This window comes from Mercurialis annua, linkage group LG2, assembly GCF_937616625.2.
Source record: "Mercurialis annua linkage group LG2, ddMerAnnu1.2, whole genome shotgun sequence".
In the NCBI taxonomy this organism is placed as follows: Eukaryota; Viridiplantae; Streptophyta; class Magnoliopsida; order Malpighiales; family Euphorbiaceae; genus Mercurialis; species Mercurialis annua.
This window is the reverse complement of record NC_065571.1, coordinates 42389996-42407985: the sequence shown is the minus strand read 5'-3', so window position 1 is coordinate 42407985 and position 17990 is coordinate 42389996. Positions and strand designations below refer to the sequence as shown.

Here is a 17990-nt window from a genome sequence, read left to right as displayed (position 1 = left end):
AATCGTGAATTCTAGTCTATTTCTCAATTCTTAATTTTAGTTGTAACTATTTGTTTAAATTGGAGCGGATAAAAATTCATACATACTCTTCTTGTGTTCACTAATGACTTTGCTCTTTGAAGGGAAAGCTTAGCAAGTTAGTCACATTGTTTATGGTTGCATGGCTATGCATGAGAATAGATGAACACTAAATAACAGAGATGCAAGAGCAACACCTTCTACAAAAGATGTTCCGGAAACCTCCCCTTCAAGGCAGCTGCAAGACCGTGCGCAAGGCGAAGCTCTAGCAATTGACAGACTAACACTGTTCAAAGATTGCTCGTCTAGTAAGATCGAATCGAAAGAGATTCAAGCATGGCGATAACTGTTAAGCTATCTATAGCAAGTGTTTTGATGATAGTAGCTTTTGTTTGTTAGATCTCAGAATTATAAATTATATTCCTTGTTTGTTAACACAATAAGTTTCAGTGGTTATTACATTCGGCCATGTATTATTGAGGATTTGTCAGCCATTGTTGAGTAATAAAATTTTTGCGTTACGAAAATTAAAAAACTTAAAAAAGTTAATGAAAAAAAAAAGCTATGCGAGCATGAGTGGTAAATTTGTAAAACAGATAAACTATTTATATCGAAAATAATTAGGGAAAACTTTGAATTGACACAAATATATATACATCAAAACACACGTTGACTCAAATTAAAATTTAGGATCGCAATTTTTCAATAAATTTATGCTGATGTTTTATAAGCAATTTGTCCCTAAAGTTAATTTCGGATTACAACTTTCTTTGATTCAGACGCTAGAAAATGATTGCTAACATCTGCTGCCTAAGTACCTAAGAGAAGATGCACCGAGTTAAGAGCATCATCACATAAATTTTCTTGTCTTGTATGAATGACATTACAATGTATTTCCACAGCAAGGAACTCTCTTGATTCCTTCTTTACATAAAAGCTAAGATGTAATTGATATAAATATAAGCATTATTTACAAAAGTGAATAGCCATACAACAAATCGGGCAAAATTATTACAAGCTCGGATTTCCCGGGTGCTAGGCAACTTGAAGTAACTTGCACGGCAACGGCGGCCCATTTATGGATTCTTCACGCTGAACAATGTCCGAGCACCTAAACAATTCTGCTATTGACCATTTGAAATATAATGCTTTGATTCAATCCGGAAATGTGAATTTCCCAATTCTGAAACCTCAAGATCTATGTAATCCTGCTTCTTCTATGGCAGCTGTCATTGAAGCTGACGCCTCTTCAAGAGTTCGCTTCTTCTCAACTGAGTTGAAGGCCTCGATAACATCTCCTTCCTGCCAATCGTCGTAATCTTCCGCCCCGATACCACACTCTAGCCCGGCATTTACCTGCATTCCAATTCAATGTTTATCAATGGTGAATACAAAGCAATGGCTATACTCTAAGAAAGTTCACTACCATATATTAGAATACATAAAGCACATATGATACATCTCTTTCTGTTTATTTCGATATACTTCTCCAAGAATATGAGATAAACAGACATGAGAACACGATAAGCCAGAGAAATGTACAATAAGCATCACTATCTTGTGTTCTGCAATAGACATATGATCAAAAGCAACCGACACTCGAAAAACATATATTTACCATCATGCTGCTGTTGAAGATGGTGTGTATTGGTTTGGACAGAACCAAACAGAACTACGTTTTTCAAAACCGGACTGAACTAAATTTATAAGGATTTAACAAATGTTAAACCAAACTGCAGTTTGGTTTTGAATTTTTCGGAAACTAAATTGAAATTTTTTTACTTTTAGAACCAAATGGAACTGAAAAATCGAAATTTTTTATAATGTCAGGCCAAACTGAATTTATCAGTTGGGTTTGATTACTCAGTTTGATCCAGTTTTTTGCATACCCCTAATTGAAGAGGATCTTACAGCATCTAGCGGTAGCATTTTAAATTACATAAGAGGACACCAATCAGCAGTACAAAGCAAAATGCAAAATTCTTCATTACCAATTATATGCAGCAGAGTGCATGTTGGATATCTCCTACTTTTTTTCCAGCAATGTGACCAAGTAATAGCAAGTACCTATCCTAAGTACCAAACAATTACCGGAGTAGGTGAATGCCCAACCACGGGCGAACTATTTTTACATTTTCTTATCATGATTCAAGTTATATTATCACAATTACCCCTATATGAGAAAGCAATTGTGTTCAGAATTCCATTGCATACTGTGGAATTGCTGAATAATCCAGGACATCAGTTAAAAAAATGTGCATTTTATCTCTTGAATTTAATTGAATAAATAGAAGGTTCGTGCATATGGTATTCATAGCCCTTCATTAGGCACACACACAAGAAAACAGTATATTCTTTGATGTTAGCTCTATAACTTCTATGTAAAGTCTTCGTTGTAAGCAACTAAACAGGCAAGTCCTTTCACATATGCCTGCATAATTGATCGCAATCTAGCCCTACAATATGACCTGAGGCCTAAAACCAAATGTAGGGGTGCGCAAAAACTGAACCAATTAATTTGAATGCATATCGGAGTTCCATATGGACATGACACAGACCCAAAATAAACTGCATAGCTTGCAAATAATGAAATCTTGCTATTGGGAAAGAAATACCTCTTTCACAATCTCCTTCACTCGTCTCAAGGAATCAAGAACACCAACATGGACTACCTTTCGATTTCGAACAACCTTAATGCCACAACCTTTCACTACTTTCCCATCTGTTACCATGCATCCAGCAATACGACCACTTCCACTGCTAAATACAGCCCGAACGTCTGCTGAGCCAATTGTTTCTTGTTCCTACAAAGAGACATGCAAAATTCAAATGTAAGTATCCACAGGTGCTGCCATTTAACTTTTAATTTCTTTTTAATGTTGTCTCAAATTAGAAAAAATATTATAATCACTGTCGATAGAGGTTTAATCAAATCAAGTCAAGTCGAGACACTATCAAACTCGAACTCAATGTGAATCTAAAATTCAAAAAGTTGACTTGAATTCGCTGAATTTTATTCAAATGCTCAAGCTCGAACTCAGTAAAACAATAGAAAATCGACCTCAGACCTGTCTCAGCTAGATTATCTATATAAAATAAATTAGTATAAAGATAAGGATATTATTGTAATATGTAAAATTATGAAGATAAAAATGGTACATTAATTAAAACTAAAACAAACTCGTGAGCCTGTCGAACACAGTGTTTTGATACTCGAAGTCAACTCGACAATTGCCTTGAATAACTCAAACTCGAGATCGACATCGAGTCGATTTCGAATATTTTTTAGTCATTCCTTAGTAACTCACAAGTTGACTCGACTCGTTTTCAATCTTAACCATCGTTGTAGAGTAGCACAGATGTTTAGAATTTGTTATTATCATTAAGAATTTTCTTTTTCAGTAAATAGTTTTACTTCCAAGCTAATCGATCATAAATTTCCCCAACTTAGATTAGCAAACCTCTATTGAGAAGTTTAGAGTTTTTATCTACACTTGATTTAGTTCTTAATATTGGATTTTTGTTTTAATGTAGTAATATATCAATTAAGATTGATATCCTATTCTAATACCTGCTGTTTCCTGGTCTTGTTTATGCTTTATCTCTTAAACTATACTGCTCACTATATTAAACACAGTCAAAAATCTTCGAGTCATCACCTAACTAGACTGGTCGGGAACTTGGTTCTGATATATCACTTCATTTTTTCTCCACAAATAACCAGTAAAATGACATTAAAATCCCCAGTTTGCAGAATTAGCTGTGTCATGGAGTTACATCACTCTAGATTTTAGGTCAAAATTACTATTTTGATCCTGCATTTTAAAAAATCACGGTTTCCTATTCTTACATTTTACTTGACATTTCAATTGCATACAGAGTTTCAGTTTTCTACTACCTATGTCATAAGGAAACAATAATGCTTTAAATTGCAGAAGAAACAGTAATTTTAATTAAATGTCAGGGGCTGATAGTAATTATCCCTGTGCATTGAATTCCATCTGATAGGACAAATTTTTTCTATAGTCTACCCCTAACATCGGCAGTAGCTGCCCATTAAAAAAAAAGGAAGTAAGGAGAATGTTTTTTGAATTAACCTCAACAGGCTCGAGAAGTCCTTCCATTGCTTTCCGTACATCATCAATTAGATCATAGATAACTCTGTAGAGCCGAATCTCAACACCTTTATTTTCTGCATAGCTCTTGACAGAACCGAGTGCTTTGACATTAAACCCTAAAATAATAGCTCCACTGGCAATGGCAAGATCAACATCACTGGAGTTTACATCCCCTGTTGCTTGTAACAGAAACTTCAAGGTGACATTTTCTTGAGGGAGCACCTGTAAGGCTTGTCTGAGAGCTTCAATAGATCCCTAGTCACAATGAAAGGAGATTTAATTCCCAGCAGATAATGAACATACAGTTACCAGTGATCAATCTAATGCTTTTTTTCTAAGAAGTCGGTGCAGCAAAACTCTTCTCTATGAAGCAATAAATGCCTCAATGTTGTTGAAAGATATCATTCTGTATTAAAGAGAGCTGTCAAATTTAAGACTTTTGTGGTCATTTTCAAGCATGAAAATTTTGCCCCAAATGCTCCATTTATATTTTTAACCATCTTTTTAATCATTACCCATGTGCCTAAAAAAAACCCAAAAAGAAGAAAAAACAAAGAATATAAAAGTGAGCCTGAATATTTATCATTTTGATTGTCTGTGATTGTTTGTGTTCATAGCATGTGCTAAAGATAGCATATGCATAATAGCTAAGGCATCTATGTGTCTTGATTAAATCTAACTCACAACCAGACGATTAAGAAAGCGTCGCACGGACGTTTTGTTTGGATTTGTAATAGTAATGCGTATAAATATCATACCTGAACATCAACTTTCAATATAATATTCAGCTGGTGCAAGGCTAATCCAGAGAGCCTTCCTGATGAAACAGCCGATGCTAAGGAAGAAAGAGTAACCTTTCCATCTCCGGCTTTCGCTGTTATACGTTCATCTCGCAATAACACAGCGTGTGCTTCTGCCTTTTCTCGTGCAATATCAAGAGAATCAACAACCTCAAATTCATCGCCAGCAACTGGTACATTATTCAAACCAATAACCTATAGACAAAAAAAAAGATATTAGCAAGGGATGATAACAGGAGCCTCTAATAATGTGCTAATTAATTGAGCAGCTTGGAAACAACTTTAACTAATGGCCCTATATCTTGGACGTCTCCCATAATTTACTTTTGTGTGGTACTAAATACACAACCACTTTCACAGTGAGATTTAATTGAAAATTACAAATGAATTTTCATAAGAATTTAACTATACAAGGAACGGGTGGATGGAATCTCAATAAAAAGATGGCAAATTTACTGAAAGGTTTTACTGATACTATTGATTGCCAAGTATAAAGGACAAAATATCAGAAGTAGTAAAAGATCACTGGTCTTGTTAATATCACAATATCAACAGAACATACAGTACATTAATGCAAGTATGCAATCCTTCTACAATCTTGATGGTATTAGGCTCTTCACAATTAGAGGGACTGTCTTTGAAAGAATTGACATCACTGGATTTTTTATTCTCTCAGTTTAGAGTGATAAGCACTGGAATGTTTTAATTTACTATACATAATGTATCGCAATGATGAGGTTCTCTACAAAGAAAGCTATCATTTAACAACGATGCAAAAATAAGTCAGCAGGACATATTAAACTTATTTACGAAAAAGAAAGAAGGAAATTAAACCTGCACAGGAATAGATGGTCCAGCTTCATCAACTCGTTTCCCACCATCGTCAAATAAAGCACGAACCTGAAAATAAGCATACCTTCACTGAGTAACTTTACTTCCAAAAATGAAGCATTTACAATCATATTAAGCAGTAGATCTTATGTTATAGAAAGTAAAAAGAGTTTTAAGACTCCAAGTTACCAACCTTTCCAAAGGCTTCTCCACAAAGCACAACATCCCCTCTTCTTATTGTGCCCTTCTGCACAATAAATGTAGCTACTGGACCTTTGGATTTATCAAGACCTGCCTCAATAACTATACCCTTTGCATTTCTATGGGGATTAGCCTTCAACTCTTGTAACTGAAACAATCACGCATCTGGTCAGAAGTTGTACCATGAAAAGATCACATTAAATGTACCTTTTGCATTTCTATGAACCAGGAGAGAAAGTAAAACTATGTTCCACTTAAAATTCCTATCAATACAAATCTCACAACAACCATCTAGCAGACTAGAAATGCATTGCTGCATATTGGAAGAAAAAAGAACTAACTGACATGCGATGCAATTTAACTGACCTCAGCAACAAGCATAGCAGTTTCTAGCAAATCATCTATGTTATTTCCCTTGAGAGCACTGATCTGTTACAATGAAATAAGATTAACAGTATTAACCAGATCAAGTATAAAGCATAAAAGAAATGTGCAATAAGAACAAAGTTGGTTAAAAAACCCACCTGAACCATTGGGATGTCACCGCCCCATTCTTCAGGCATAAGACCGACTGCAGAAAGATCTTGCATGACTCTTTCAGGATTAGCCCCGTCTTTATCTATCTGGTAGAATGAAAAAAGCAGTCATGTCTTAACAGAATCAGCAACCTGATGATAGTACAAAGTAATCCATGCACATTTTCAAATGCAGGAAGCTTGATCAGAAAAGAAATATAAAAGCCATTACAGTTGGCTTACCTTATTTATAGCAACAATAATCGGAACTCCAGCTGCTTTGGCATGAGCTATAGCCTCATTTGTCTGGGGACGAATTCCGTCATCAGCAGCCACCACAATAATAGCAATATCTGTCACCCTTGCCCCACGAGCTCTCATAGCCCCAAATGCCTATACAAATTAATAGTACAGTTACTATCTAGACACAAGGAACGACAAAAAATAAATGTCATAGTTGACTTTCTAAAAACATTTCAGAAGTAGGAAGACATAATTGCACACCGGACATCATCCATTTTGCAAAGAACACCTAATATAGGCAAACCTACCTCATGTCCAGGAGTATCAAGGAAAACACAAGGTTGCAACTTCCCATCAACAGGGACGAGAACTTTATATGCTCCGATTCCTTGAGTAATTCCACCAGCTTCTGAAGCAGTCACCTGTAAATGTCTACCTGTCAGGCTGCAGTTAAATTATGTGTACTTCATGCTAGAACTTACCACTTATAACTTCAAAAATCAATTAACAAGTAGCAATCTCCTCAATATTAGATGATAGACATTTTTCCAGGAATTATACATACACACATATGACAGTAGAAATATTAGTATTTGATAATATAAATTACACACACCATAGGGTAGAAAAAGTTAGTAATTGAGTGTGTAACTTATGTGACACCTCAAATCCATGGGCATTATGCGAAGAACAGTTCAAAAGATAGCATTAAGTCTAAGATGATAAAGATTCCACATACCTTGCTTTTACGAATGTAATCGAGTAGGGTTGTCTGCCATGCAAATAACAGCAAACAGGTATTAGTCAATTTTTTGCAAAAATATCACTGTTCTCTCAATGATCAAATTATTCAAGGAAGGGACCTAGAAAAACTAGAGGATATCAATGCTTTACCTTTCCATGGTCCACATGACCCATTATTGTAAGAACTGGAGGCCTGTCTTCTAGCTTGTCAAGATCATCTTCATCAAAAATTTCTTTTTTCTTTGCCATTTGATCTAATCTAACAGGATCAGCATCTATGACCTCCACATCATATACCTGACATACCATCTTTACCATGTCCTTATCCAGAGTTTGCACCCCATCAGGTTTAATTCCCTTTGAGTATAGGTATCCAAGAATTTCACCTTCACCAATGGTCAAGTTGTAGGCTAACTCCTCTAGTGACATACCTTCCTCTCCAACCTCTAGAATTTCAACCTTGACAGGGGCTGCTTCTTTGGCAGCCTGGAGTCTAGCAGCCTTTCGACTAGCTTTACTCCATTTCCTCCCTTTTCTTGCCATAGATGCACCTGGAATGGAAACATTCAGTTCTGATGTTTCCTCATCAGGAATCTCACCATCATCAACAAAACGTCTCCGTGGTGCTCCAGGTGAAACACCTTTCTTTCGATCCTTGAACTTTTCAAGGGCTGGGCCTTTTCCAGGTTTTGTAGGGGCTAAAACTGTCTGGGCAATTAAAGGATCTACAGCTGATTTTTTGCGGGCAAATTTATCAACTAAAATTGGCTGCCTTCCACTAGTTTTTGAATCAAGTTCATCGCTAGATGGTGATTTTGGAGCAGCTCCAATATCCTTCAAAATGACTGGTTTTTTCACCATAGGCGAGGGAGGGGGAGGGGGAGCTACAGATGGCCTTGCCTGTAACTTGGGTTGAGGCCTTAGTGGTGGCTGTGGAGGTCTTAAAGGAGCACTAGATTGAGATTCTACTTTTGTCCCTTCCCCTATTATAGGTTCTTCTTTCTCAAACTTTCTATTAGTCTTAGGAGCTTCCTTCACAACTTTTTGCACAGAGGCAACAGAATCCCCTTTCCGCCATACACTCTTCAAAGTTTTAGTCTTGCGTGCAGCAGCTGAATTCTCCGATTGAGAGATTCTTGAATTAATGCCCGTATTAGATGGTGTGATTCTATCTACATTTCCATTACTTTTCCTACTATTACTAAGACTATCTACTCCACTTGGTTTAGAAGTTCCAAGCTTTTCAGCCTTCTCCAAAACCTCGCCAAGAGACTCAATTACCTTATTCCTCTCTTTCTCATCATCATCAGAATCTCTAGTATCCAACTCACCGGAGCCCATTCCTAAAACAGAATCGCCCTTAGACCCCACCGAAGATTTCAACACAGGCCTAGGAGCAGGCTTAAGCAAGATTCCGGCATCAACATCACCACCATTACTACTACTTGCCCTAAATGAAGTATTATTATCAGGGGATACAGCATTGCCTTGATCAGTAGTTAAATCAGTGGTGGTAGTGACAGAATATTTACAAAGACAATGCCATGTATTGGAGCTTCTATGGCCCCTTTTCGATAAAGAAACTCGTCGAACAAGCGAATACGAAGACGAATAAGATGATGTTTCTGAAGAAGTAGAGGTGCCTACTGCCATACTTAGACTCCCTAAGCTAATCAAAGAAGCTAAAGAAGGCATATTTCCTACAAGAACTACCATTGAACCCATTTATAAGAAAGACAAGCTCTTCCACTTGCACAAAACAAAACCCACCTCTACAATTTCATTAGTAAACAAGAAAAACTAAAAGAACCCACTACAGTTTCATGTGCAAACAAGAGAATTAAAAACAACCCAGTTCAATCTGAGTTACAGAAACTCAGAACAATTGAAACATTGAGAGGAAAAGAATGAAACTTGCGTAAAGGGTCTTACCTGTGTTCTCAAAGGTTTTTGTGGATAGAGAAAAAAATATGAGATATTGAATTTGGTGCTCAAATTGGGTACTTGTGTGGCTGATTCTGTGCCTGTCAAAATTTTGCATATGATAAGGCTTCAATGGATTTTTTTTTTTTCCTTTTATATGATTTTTATCGTTTTGTTTTGTCCATTTTATGTACTCCATCACTTCATTTTAGAACTCCAAAGGAAATAATTTTTATCAATTCTATATTAAAAATTAAAATCTTATAAATGTCAAATCAATTTTTCCAATACTATATTATCTAAAAAAAATGGACAAACTCTATCGAGACAAAATAAATATATAATTTCTAAACTAAATTTGTATTTTGATAATATTGATACACAATATTTACTTTGTTTCGTTTATGGTAGTAAATTAGGGATATTTTGGTTTTTAAATCAAGATAATTATACAAAATAACGGTTGTACCACGTCATTTATTCAATAAACAGTGTTGGTCATGTGCTAATATTTAAAGATAACAAAATAAATAATAATTAAAAATTCTCTATCGTAAATGCCCATTGATTTGTTGTAAAAATGATGTGGCATAAACGTTGCATGCAGTGGCGGAACCAAAACTCCTACTAAAAAGGTCGAATTTTTACCTTTGCTATTAAAAAAATTAAACAGCTGTAAATATGGTGCAAATGTGTAAATTTGCGATTGTATGGACGGTTATAGTAAAAAACACCCCAAAAATCTATCTTTTAAAAAAAAAAAACAAATCAGGCGAGGAGGATTGGTCGACCCTTCCTAGTTACACCCCTAGTTGCATGGGATAAACACTCGATAGATCATACCATAACCATGGTAACTAAATATTTGAATTTTGCTATTACTTCATTCATTTCGAACAGAGAGACAAGACAAACACAAATATGATAAAAATAGTCTATCTTAAATAAGTCAATTAATTTATAAAATAGTTTTAATTTATTTAATATAGTAATAAGTTTTATCTTTTATTATCATTTTTGTAACACCCCGCACTTTTTAAGTGTTAATATAGGCCACGTGTATTAATATTTAGAATCGGGAATATGTAAATTAAATTTAAGTGTAAATTTAATCTATAAGTGTCCCAAAAATTATATCATAATTATATGATTAGAAAAATCTAAATTTGGAGATTTAAATTTTAATAAGTGTGTGTGAGCGGGACTAAGGAAAACTTAAAAAATTAATATAAAATAATCTATAAGTCACACAAATATGATAAAAATAGTCTATCTTAAATAAATCAATTAATTTATAAAATAGTTTTAATTTATTTAATGTAGTAATAAGTTTTATCTTTTATTATCATTTTTGTAACACCCCGCACTTTTTAAATGTTAATATAGGCCACGTGTATTAATATTTAGAATCGGGAATACGTAAATTAAATTTAAGTGTAAATTTAATCTATAAGTGTCCCAAAAATATATCTTAATTATATGATTAGAAAAAATTAAATTTGGAGATTTAAATTTTAATAAGTGTGTGTGAGCGGGACTAAGGAAAACTTAAAAAATTAATATAAAATAATGTATAAGTCACACAAATATGATAAAAATAGTCTATCTAAAATAAATCAATTAATTTATAAAATAGTTTTAATTTATTTAATGTAGTAATAAGTTTTATCTTTTATTATCATTTTTGTAACACCCCGCATTTTTTAAGTGTTAATATAGGCCACGTGTATTAATATTTAGAATCGGGAATACGTAAATTAAATTTAAGTGTAAATTTAATCTATAAGTGTCCCAAAAAATATATCATAATTATATGATTAGAAAAATTTAAATTTGGAGATTTAAATTTTAATAAGTGTGTGTGAGCGGGACTAAGAAAAACTTAAAAAATAATATAAAATAATCTATAAGTCCCGGGATAATAACTTTTATATTATTATCCGCGAAATATTATTTAAGAATTTACCGTCCAGTTCCATGAAATTATGAGATAGTTTTATAATTAAGTGGGGCTGAGCGGGACTAGGGATGATCACTAAAAAATAATATCAAAAAGAATATAAGTCCCGAGTAAGTAAACTTTATATTTTTATTTATTTTATATTTTTAAAAATTTATGGGTAAAGTTTTATGAATTACGAAATTGGTTTCCGTAATTAAGTACGGACGATAATTAAGAATTTGGGTTAAAGTACTCAATTGAGTTAGACGCCAATTGGCCAATTAGCCAATTACATAAATAGTTGGCCTAAACTTAAGAAATGGGTTTTTCTTTCTTTTTGTGTGCCACATAGGCGAAGCTTAGGGCTTCGTCGCGGTTCGATCGATTTTTCGTTTTCGACTTTGATTTCTTCGATAATCTGCACGTACTCGAGGTAATAATTACAAATTTCGAGTTCGATTTTATATAAATTGCATTTTATGTGATTATCTAACGTTACTCATATGGAATCGTCGAACTCGTAATGATTTTAACATTTTAAATGCGGATTATGTTGAATAAGGATTTAGGAATGTTTTCGGAGGTTTGGAATAGGTCAGAATGGCTCGGGGAGCGAACCCCGAAGCTGTGCGGACGAACAACATGAAAATGATGTGGGAACGCACAGTCAGTCTGTGTGATCACACAAACCCTGCTGTGCGACCGCACAACGATGTTTTCAAGGGGAGGGGCATTTTTGCCCATATTTTAACGATCCATCCAAAATTGATTTTTACAGACTTTAAAACGCAATCGAAGACGTTCAATAAATAAAAGAGAAATGAAATGAAAAATAATCGGTTTATTGAAACGTTACAACGTTTTAATTAAGTTAGAACTTGATTAAGTCAAGTAAAGAAAAGAGGATTATAAGTTATAAGGGGAATAAGATTGAGGTTTTTAAAGAGTCATTTATCGACGGAATGTGTTTAAGTCTATCGTTTATACGATACGAGTAAAGTTAGAGATTCCATGTCTGATTATGTTTTAATATTTGAATCTCAATTAAATTCGACGAGTTGTCGATCCGCTGAGTCAGAGCACCAGCGTGTTTAACTAACGGGCTACCCGGAGCATATGTTTTGAGGAGTATAACGGTTTCTATGAGTGTTCAATTTACTTTTGAATATTTGTTTAAAAATGTTTTATAAGTACAATCGTAATTGAAATAGTATCACACATATGTATGTTGTTTAAGCAAATATAGATCAGATGGAATGTGCTTCCTATTGGGCGTCAATAGGACTGTGTGATCACCAGTATTGTCATTATAATGTATGATACTTATAGAATAAGGCATAATTGTGAAATAGGTTAGAGGCAACGGTAACATAGTTCACGGCCCATGACCTGATACAGATCTGAGATAAATGTAACATAGTTCACGACCCAGAACTGTAATAAGAAAAGACTGAGACAACGGTCTTACACGTACGATCCAAATCCATTGGACGATTTGAGGATTGTCTGACTATGGGGATTAGTGATATGTCTTGATATGGAAATCGAGGATCAGGGTTTCATCTGGATCTAGTATCGAACTATATATGTAGTAAATAGTTTCTTATTGTGATATTTTATTTTACTAAGTTCATTAGTAAGTATGTGAACTCACTCAGTTTTATCTAACCTCGTCGACATTTTCCATTTCAGGTTTATAGAGGTACGATGTGGTTGGGCTTTCATCCATAATTCTGAAAGTCGTTTTGGTCAATGCCAAGTTTATCTCTAGGGCTGCAATAGTGGGTACCGGGGAGTTTCAGTAATTCACTTTATTTTATATAAACTCTAATTTGAACTGTTGTATATGATTGAAAAGCTGCGATATTTTATAAAAGACAAATTGTTCACCAGTAATTCACTTAGTATACTGGTTTATGATTATGTAAAGGTTTTGGTATTGTGTTTAAAGTAAGGCAGTTCATGATATGATGCGAGTTACGCCCTGATTTCCAGAGTCACAATACCAGTTTTCAAAAAATATTTACGTTAAATAAAAGAAAAAATTTAACGGGATTTTCAGAAATTGAAATATATATATGTTATATGGTTTTAAATTGCGAAACAAGCGGTTTTAGGCTTGTTATGAGTTTCGGAGCTATCAATTTCATTCCCTGGTGCCGGTTTCAGTCCGAGTTTTTGGATCGTGACAAAGTTGGTATCAGAGCAATGGTTTAAAATCTTAGGCCATTATTATTTTGTAACTGTAAATGATTATACTATGTCACATGTCGTGTTTTTAATAGTTGGGAGTACGCAAATTAAATTTAAAGTTTAAATTTAATTTATAAGTGTTCCTAAAAGTGTATCGTAATTATAGGGTTTTCGAATTTAAATTTGGAAATTTAAATTTTAATAAGTGGGTGTGACCAGGACTAAGGAAAGCTTAGAAAATAAATATAAAATAATTTATAAGTCCAGAGCAAATATTTTAAAGGTTAATATTTGAGAAATATTTTTAAGAAATTATCGTCAAATTTCATGAAATTTGGACATAGTTTAAATAATTAAGTGGGACTGAACGGGACTCAAGATAATATTTAAAATTTATATAAAATAAAATATAAGTTCCGTGAGAATAAAAATTATATTTTAATTCGTTTTATATTTCAAGGATTTTTTGGTAAAGTTTTATGAATTACGGAATTAGTTTCCGTAAATAAGTGCGGACGATAATTAAGAGTTTGGATTAAAGTGACTCGTTAGTCAACAAGAACTAGTTTGACATTTAGACAAATTTTATAAATTCATTTCATTTGAAAGAATGAAGTAGGAGCTTCATTTCTTCCATTTTCTTTCGTTCCTTTCGTTCAGAGGTGCGACGATTCAAGGCTTTTGACCATTCGTCTGATTTTTCAATTCTAACTCAAATTTCTTCGACATTTCGAAAGTATACAAGGTATCAATCACATACTCGATGTTATATTTGGTATTTATTGGTTTATTATTCGATAATTAATATTTATCGAATCGATTACAACTTTCATGGCATTCCTAAGATTTCTATTTGTTTTACTAATATGGAGCTAAATTAAGGTGATTATCTTGATTAATTTGTTGATTCTAGATTTTCATACATTCAAAACAATAGAAAACATCAACATACTCAATACAACAATTTAAACATACTATATTAGGAATACTTTTTAACATCTAAGGTGCATAGCGTTTGTATACTTGTTGTTTGTAATCATAGACAACAATAGATGATGAAAATGCAAAAATAATATTATAGACATTTGTAATTGTTCGCGTGGAAATATTTCCATACTCGAATCCTTAAATTAATAGACGAGTATTGTACGGCTCGATGCTTTAACCGGTTCGGTCCGAAAAGTTGAACAGAGTTTGATTAAATTAAACTATGACATTAATTTAGAGGTTATGGAATCCAGACGAGATTAATCTTTAAACTACTTCTACTCGTAAGTTAACCAACCGCGGAGGTTGGGGATAGAAAAGCACAGGGTTTTGAAGTTTGTTTTTGTTGATTGATTTGAGTTGTCCATAATAAAAACCTAAAGCTAGCTATTTATAGGGGACAAACCCTAGAATAAAAAATCTAACCTAATGAGATACAATCTCTTATTTCGATAAATACTAAGCTAATAAATAAGATAATGACTAACTAATAAACAAGATAATGACCACCTAATAAATAATAACCAAAAGATAATCAAATGGCTTTTGGGCTCAAAAAACCTGAATTAGCTCATATGAGCTCTTTTCGGGCCGGTATAAACAATGCCCCACACGTCTTTTTAGCTAGATGCTAAAAAAGGTAAGGAGACGTGTTGTTTTTTTTAATGTCATAAATTGTTCGATAATCGGTCACTGAGACTGAAAATTGGATTTAATATTCATTCACTTTCTAGCCGATCTTTTTGACAAAAAAACTTTCTAGCCGATCATGCTTCTTTAATTGCCAACTGAAAATTGGATTAGTCCTATTAAAAGATGGCAGTCATGGCACATGCTCGCCATTTTTCACATTACTCGGCCAAGTTATTTTGTGAATCATGGCTTATCTCATCATTTTTGTCCCGCCTTCAACATGACAGATGATCCATGTACTCCATTATTGGATTTGGAAATGATCAAGACATGTGGCAAGTGTCAAATAAGCCAATTAAGTTCATGTATTTATCATGCAATACATGAACAATCTCATTTATCCACTGGATCGGCACAATTGAATTCGCCCAACAAATGAATTAATAGTGACTTGGCCGATCAATTTAATTATCAAAGCAACACAATAATTGATCGGCCATGAATTAATCCTCCTACTTTATATTTTTTATTCCATAGCTTGAATTCCTTCAAAACAACAATTACACCTAATTAATAGTCGGCCGTTTTGTCCGGAAATTTAAATCTAACATCTGAAATTTATTTTAGTGTAACTTTTGTTTTCACCGATCAATTCTCTTGATTCAAGACATATAATTAATCGGTCTCATGTGGACGATTAATCGTATATAATTTTTTCCTTTAGAAGCTCATGCTCGTCATCTCAATTTGGTCCATAACAAACTAAGTGCATATATTGATTTGTTCATCTCGCCCAAAATTCACTGCTTAGTCCATTATGCTTCATGATATAACTCAGTAGCAACAAAACTTAATTTTGACCATTTTTTCATCATGATGTTCCCTCACCCAAATCCATGTTGTACGTGTAAACAAATTTTTATAAGTTATTTTCTGATTCATCAACTTATCCCTCACAACATGTACTAACCGGCCATTTTGCCAAAATCAAAATTAAATGTGCACTATAGCACATGTCATTCAATTTAGCCGATACTTCTTAATTGAGGCCAATCCTTAGGTTGCAGAGAAGACATGCAATACACAAATCTTGTTTCTAATTGATTAGGCAATCAAGTAAGAGCACTAGTCCATGACTCATTTTCTAATGCTACTTTCTCATATGCAGTAGTAGAGCATAAATAATGACAAACATGCGAGAATCACTTTCATTTAATTGGCCGCAATGAATCGCCTCAAAATACATCCAGCCAACATGAATCGCCCATATGATCTTCCTTACCTTCACTTTGGTTGATCCACAAATTAGATCGCCCAAATTTTAAAGTGGAAAATTTGAAAACTCGTCCAGGTGGGTAGTGATTGGTTGCAAACTCAACAAATATACTCGCCCAATGCCGAATGATTAGCGTGATACTCCGCATCCGAGGATATGAATTTGATTATGTGTTTATGGATGTATTTTTGATTGAATTAAGCTAATCGAATCGGTTTATCGAATTCAAACCGTTTTTAGCATTCCAAATGTGGATTTGATGTTATACTTTATATTTTGACATGGGTTTGTGTTGGATTTCTTAATCGATGTGGTTAGAAATCGGAGTCGAGACAAAGGGGAAGTGCCACACGACGCGCCTAGGCCCAGAGCTACGCGCCAAGGCCTGGTACGACGCGCCAAGGCCCGGAGCGATGCGCCACACTTGTTTGTGCTTAGGGCACGATGTGCCAAGGCTTGGCACAACATCCCTACCCCGACTGATGAAAAGAAATTCAAACTTGATATTAACGGACTTTAAAACTTAAACAAAGGTTCTACGGATTACTAAAAGAATAATGGTATATTATATTATTGGTTTACCTAAATGGTACAACGTTTTGATCAAGTTATGAAATGTGTAATTTAAGTATAGAAAAACGACGTTACAAGAGTGAGATGGATAAAAATAGATATGAGCATGTTAGGTTTTGGTTTATGTTCTATAAGTACAAGCAATGTTTTAAAATGCGGACCGTTGATAGACCCGGTATGGCCACTGGTTCAAGGTTCAATCGGCGATTCAACCATTTAAAGAAATAATGATTACTTCATTTCTAATATTTTACATACATATATTTGGATCAGAAGCTCACCATCTTGGGCCTCTTTTTCCTTTCAATTTAAACCTCATCATCTTGGGCCTACATTTTTGTATTAATTAAAAAACCCATTAGCTATTCGCTTATGGGTAAGATTATCCTGCATCAGACCAAAAGATCGGGTTCGTGGACCTCCCCGAGACTCGTGTGCTTGACCTATCGGTTACTGGCTTTATTTACCGAACATATTTGTTTTATTCTCATCTCAACATACAATTAGCAGTCCACAAGATAATAATACTGGAAATAAACAAGTCTGAAAGTGTGTAAACAGATAGACTCGCATATGACTCGATCTGGACTAGTTATGCAAAGCAAGTAGCAGGTAATCCTAAGCAAACATCTAAGCCTGACGGTTTCTAAGAAAATACCGGAAGTCTTTCTAGTCTAGATTGATTACATACATAAAGCCTAAACCGGAAGTCTAAGTTTGATTGATTTTATTAAGTCATCTTGAATGACCTATAGAACCATTTACTACTTTTCGTGGTAGTCCTAAGATGTCTAAGTGACTGACTAGATTTGATTTGTTACTTTTAACGTGGTTAGTCCTTTAGCTTATTAATAATAGATCTGGCATGCTCTTGGAAAGCGGTAAACAATGTCAACATGCTCACAGGCAGTAGGTATGCATACAAGGTTAAGAATACTTTTAAACCTCGTTGACTTTTTGAGTGCCCTGCACTTGCGCGGGTTTGACCCTCGT

General features: G+C 34.2%; 1 protein-coding gene across 1 annotated transcript; it reads right to left on the bottom strand.

Annotated features, from left to right (window-relative positions):
* Window positions 1–856: 856 nt before the first annotated feature.
* LOC126666753 (translation initiation factor IF-2, chloroplastic) lies at window positions 857–9510 on the bottom strand. Its single transcript, XM_050359613.2, has 12 exons — window positions 7621–9510; window positions 7466–7498; window positions 7035–7148; window positions 6727–6876; window positions 6493–6591; window positions 6335–6397; window positions 5961–6116; window positions 5771–5836; window positions 4895–5131; window positions 4116–4391; window positions 2634–2822; window positions 857–1374 (listed from the first exon to the last, which is right to left on the bottom strand). The coding sequence occupies exons 1-12, from the start codon at window positions 9193–9195 to the stop codon at window positions 1210–1212; spliced, it is 3123 nt and encodes a 1040-aa protein (XP_050215570.1). The 5' UTR covers window positions 9196–9510; the 3' UTR covers window positions 857–1209.
* Between the last annotated feature and the right edge of the window lie 8480 nt (window positions 9511–17990).

What these genes read in the sequence shown, in the direction of transcription:
- LOC126666753 (XM_050359613.2), bottom strand. Translation starts at nt 9,195, where the DNA reads ATGGGTTCAATGGTAGTTCTTGTAGGAAATATGCCTTCTTTAGCTTCT. An exon ending in GACCATCTATTCCTGTGCAG is followed by an intron (nt 5,132 to 5,770) that starts GTTTAATTTCCT and finishes TTTTGTCTATAG; the next exon opens with GTTATTGGTTTGAATAATGT. An exon ending in TGAAGGAGATTGTGAAAGAG is followed by an intron (nt 1,375 to 2,633) that starts GTATTTCTTTCC and finishes ATTGGAATGCAG; the next exon opens with GTAAATGCCGGGCTAGAGTG.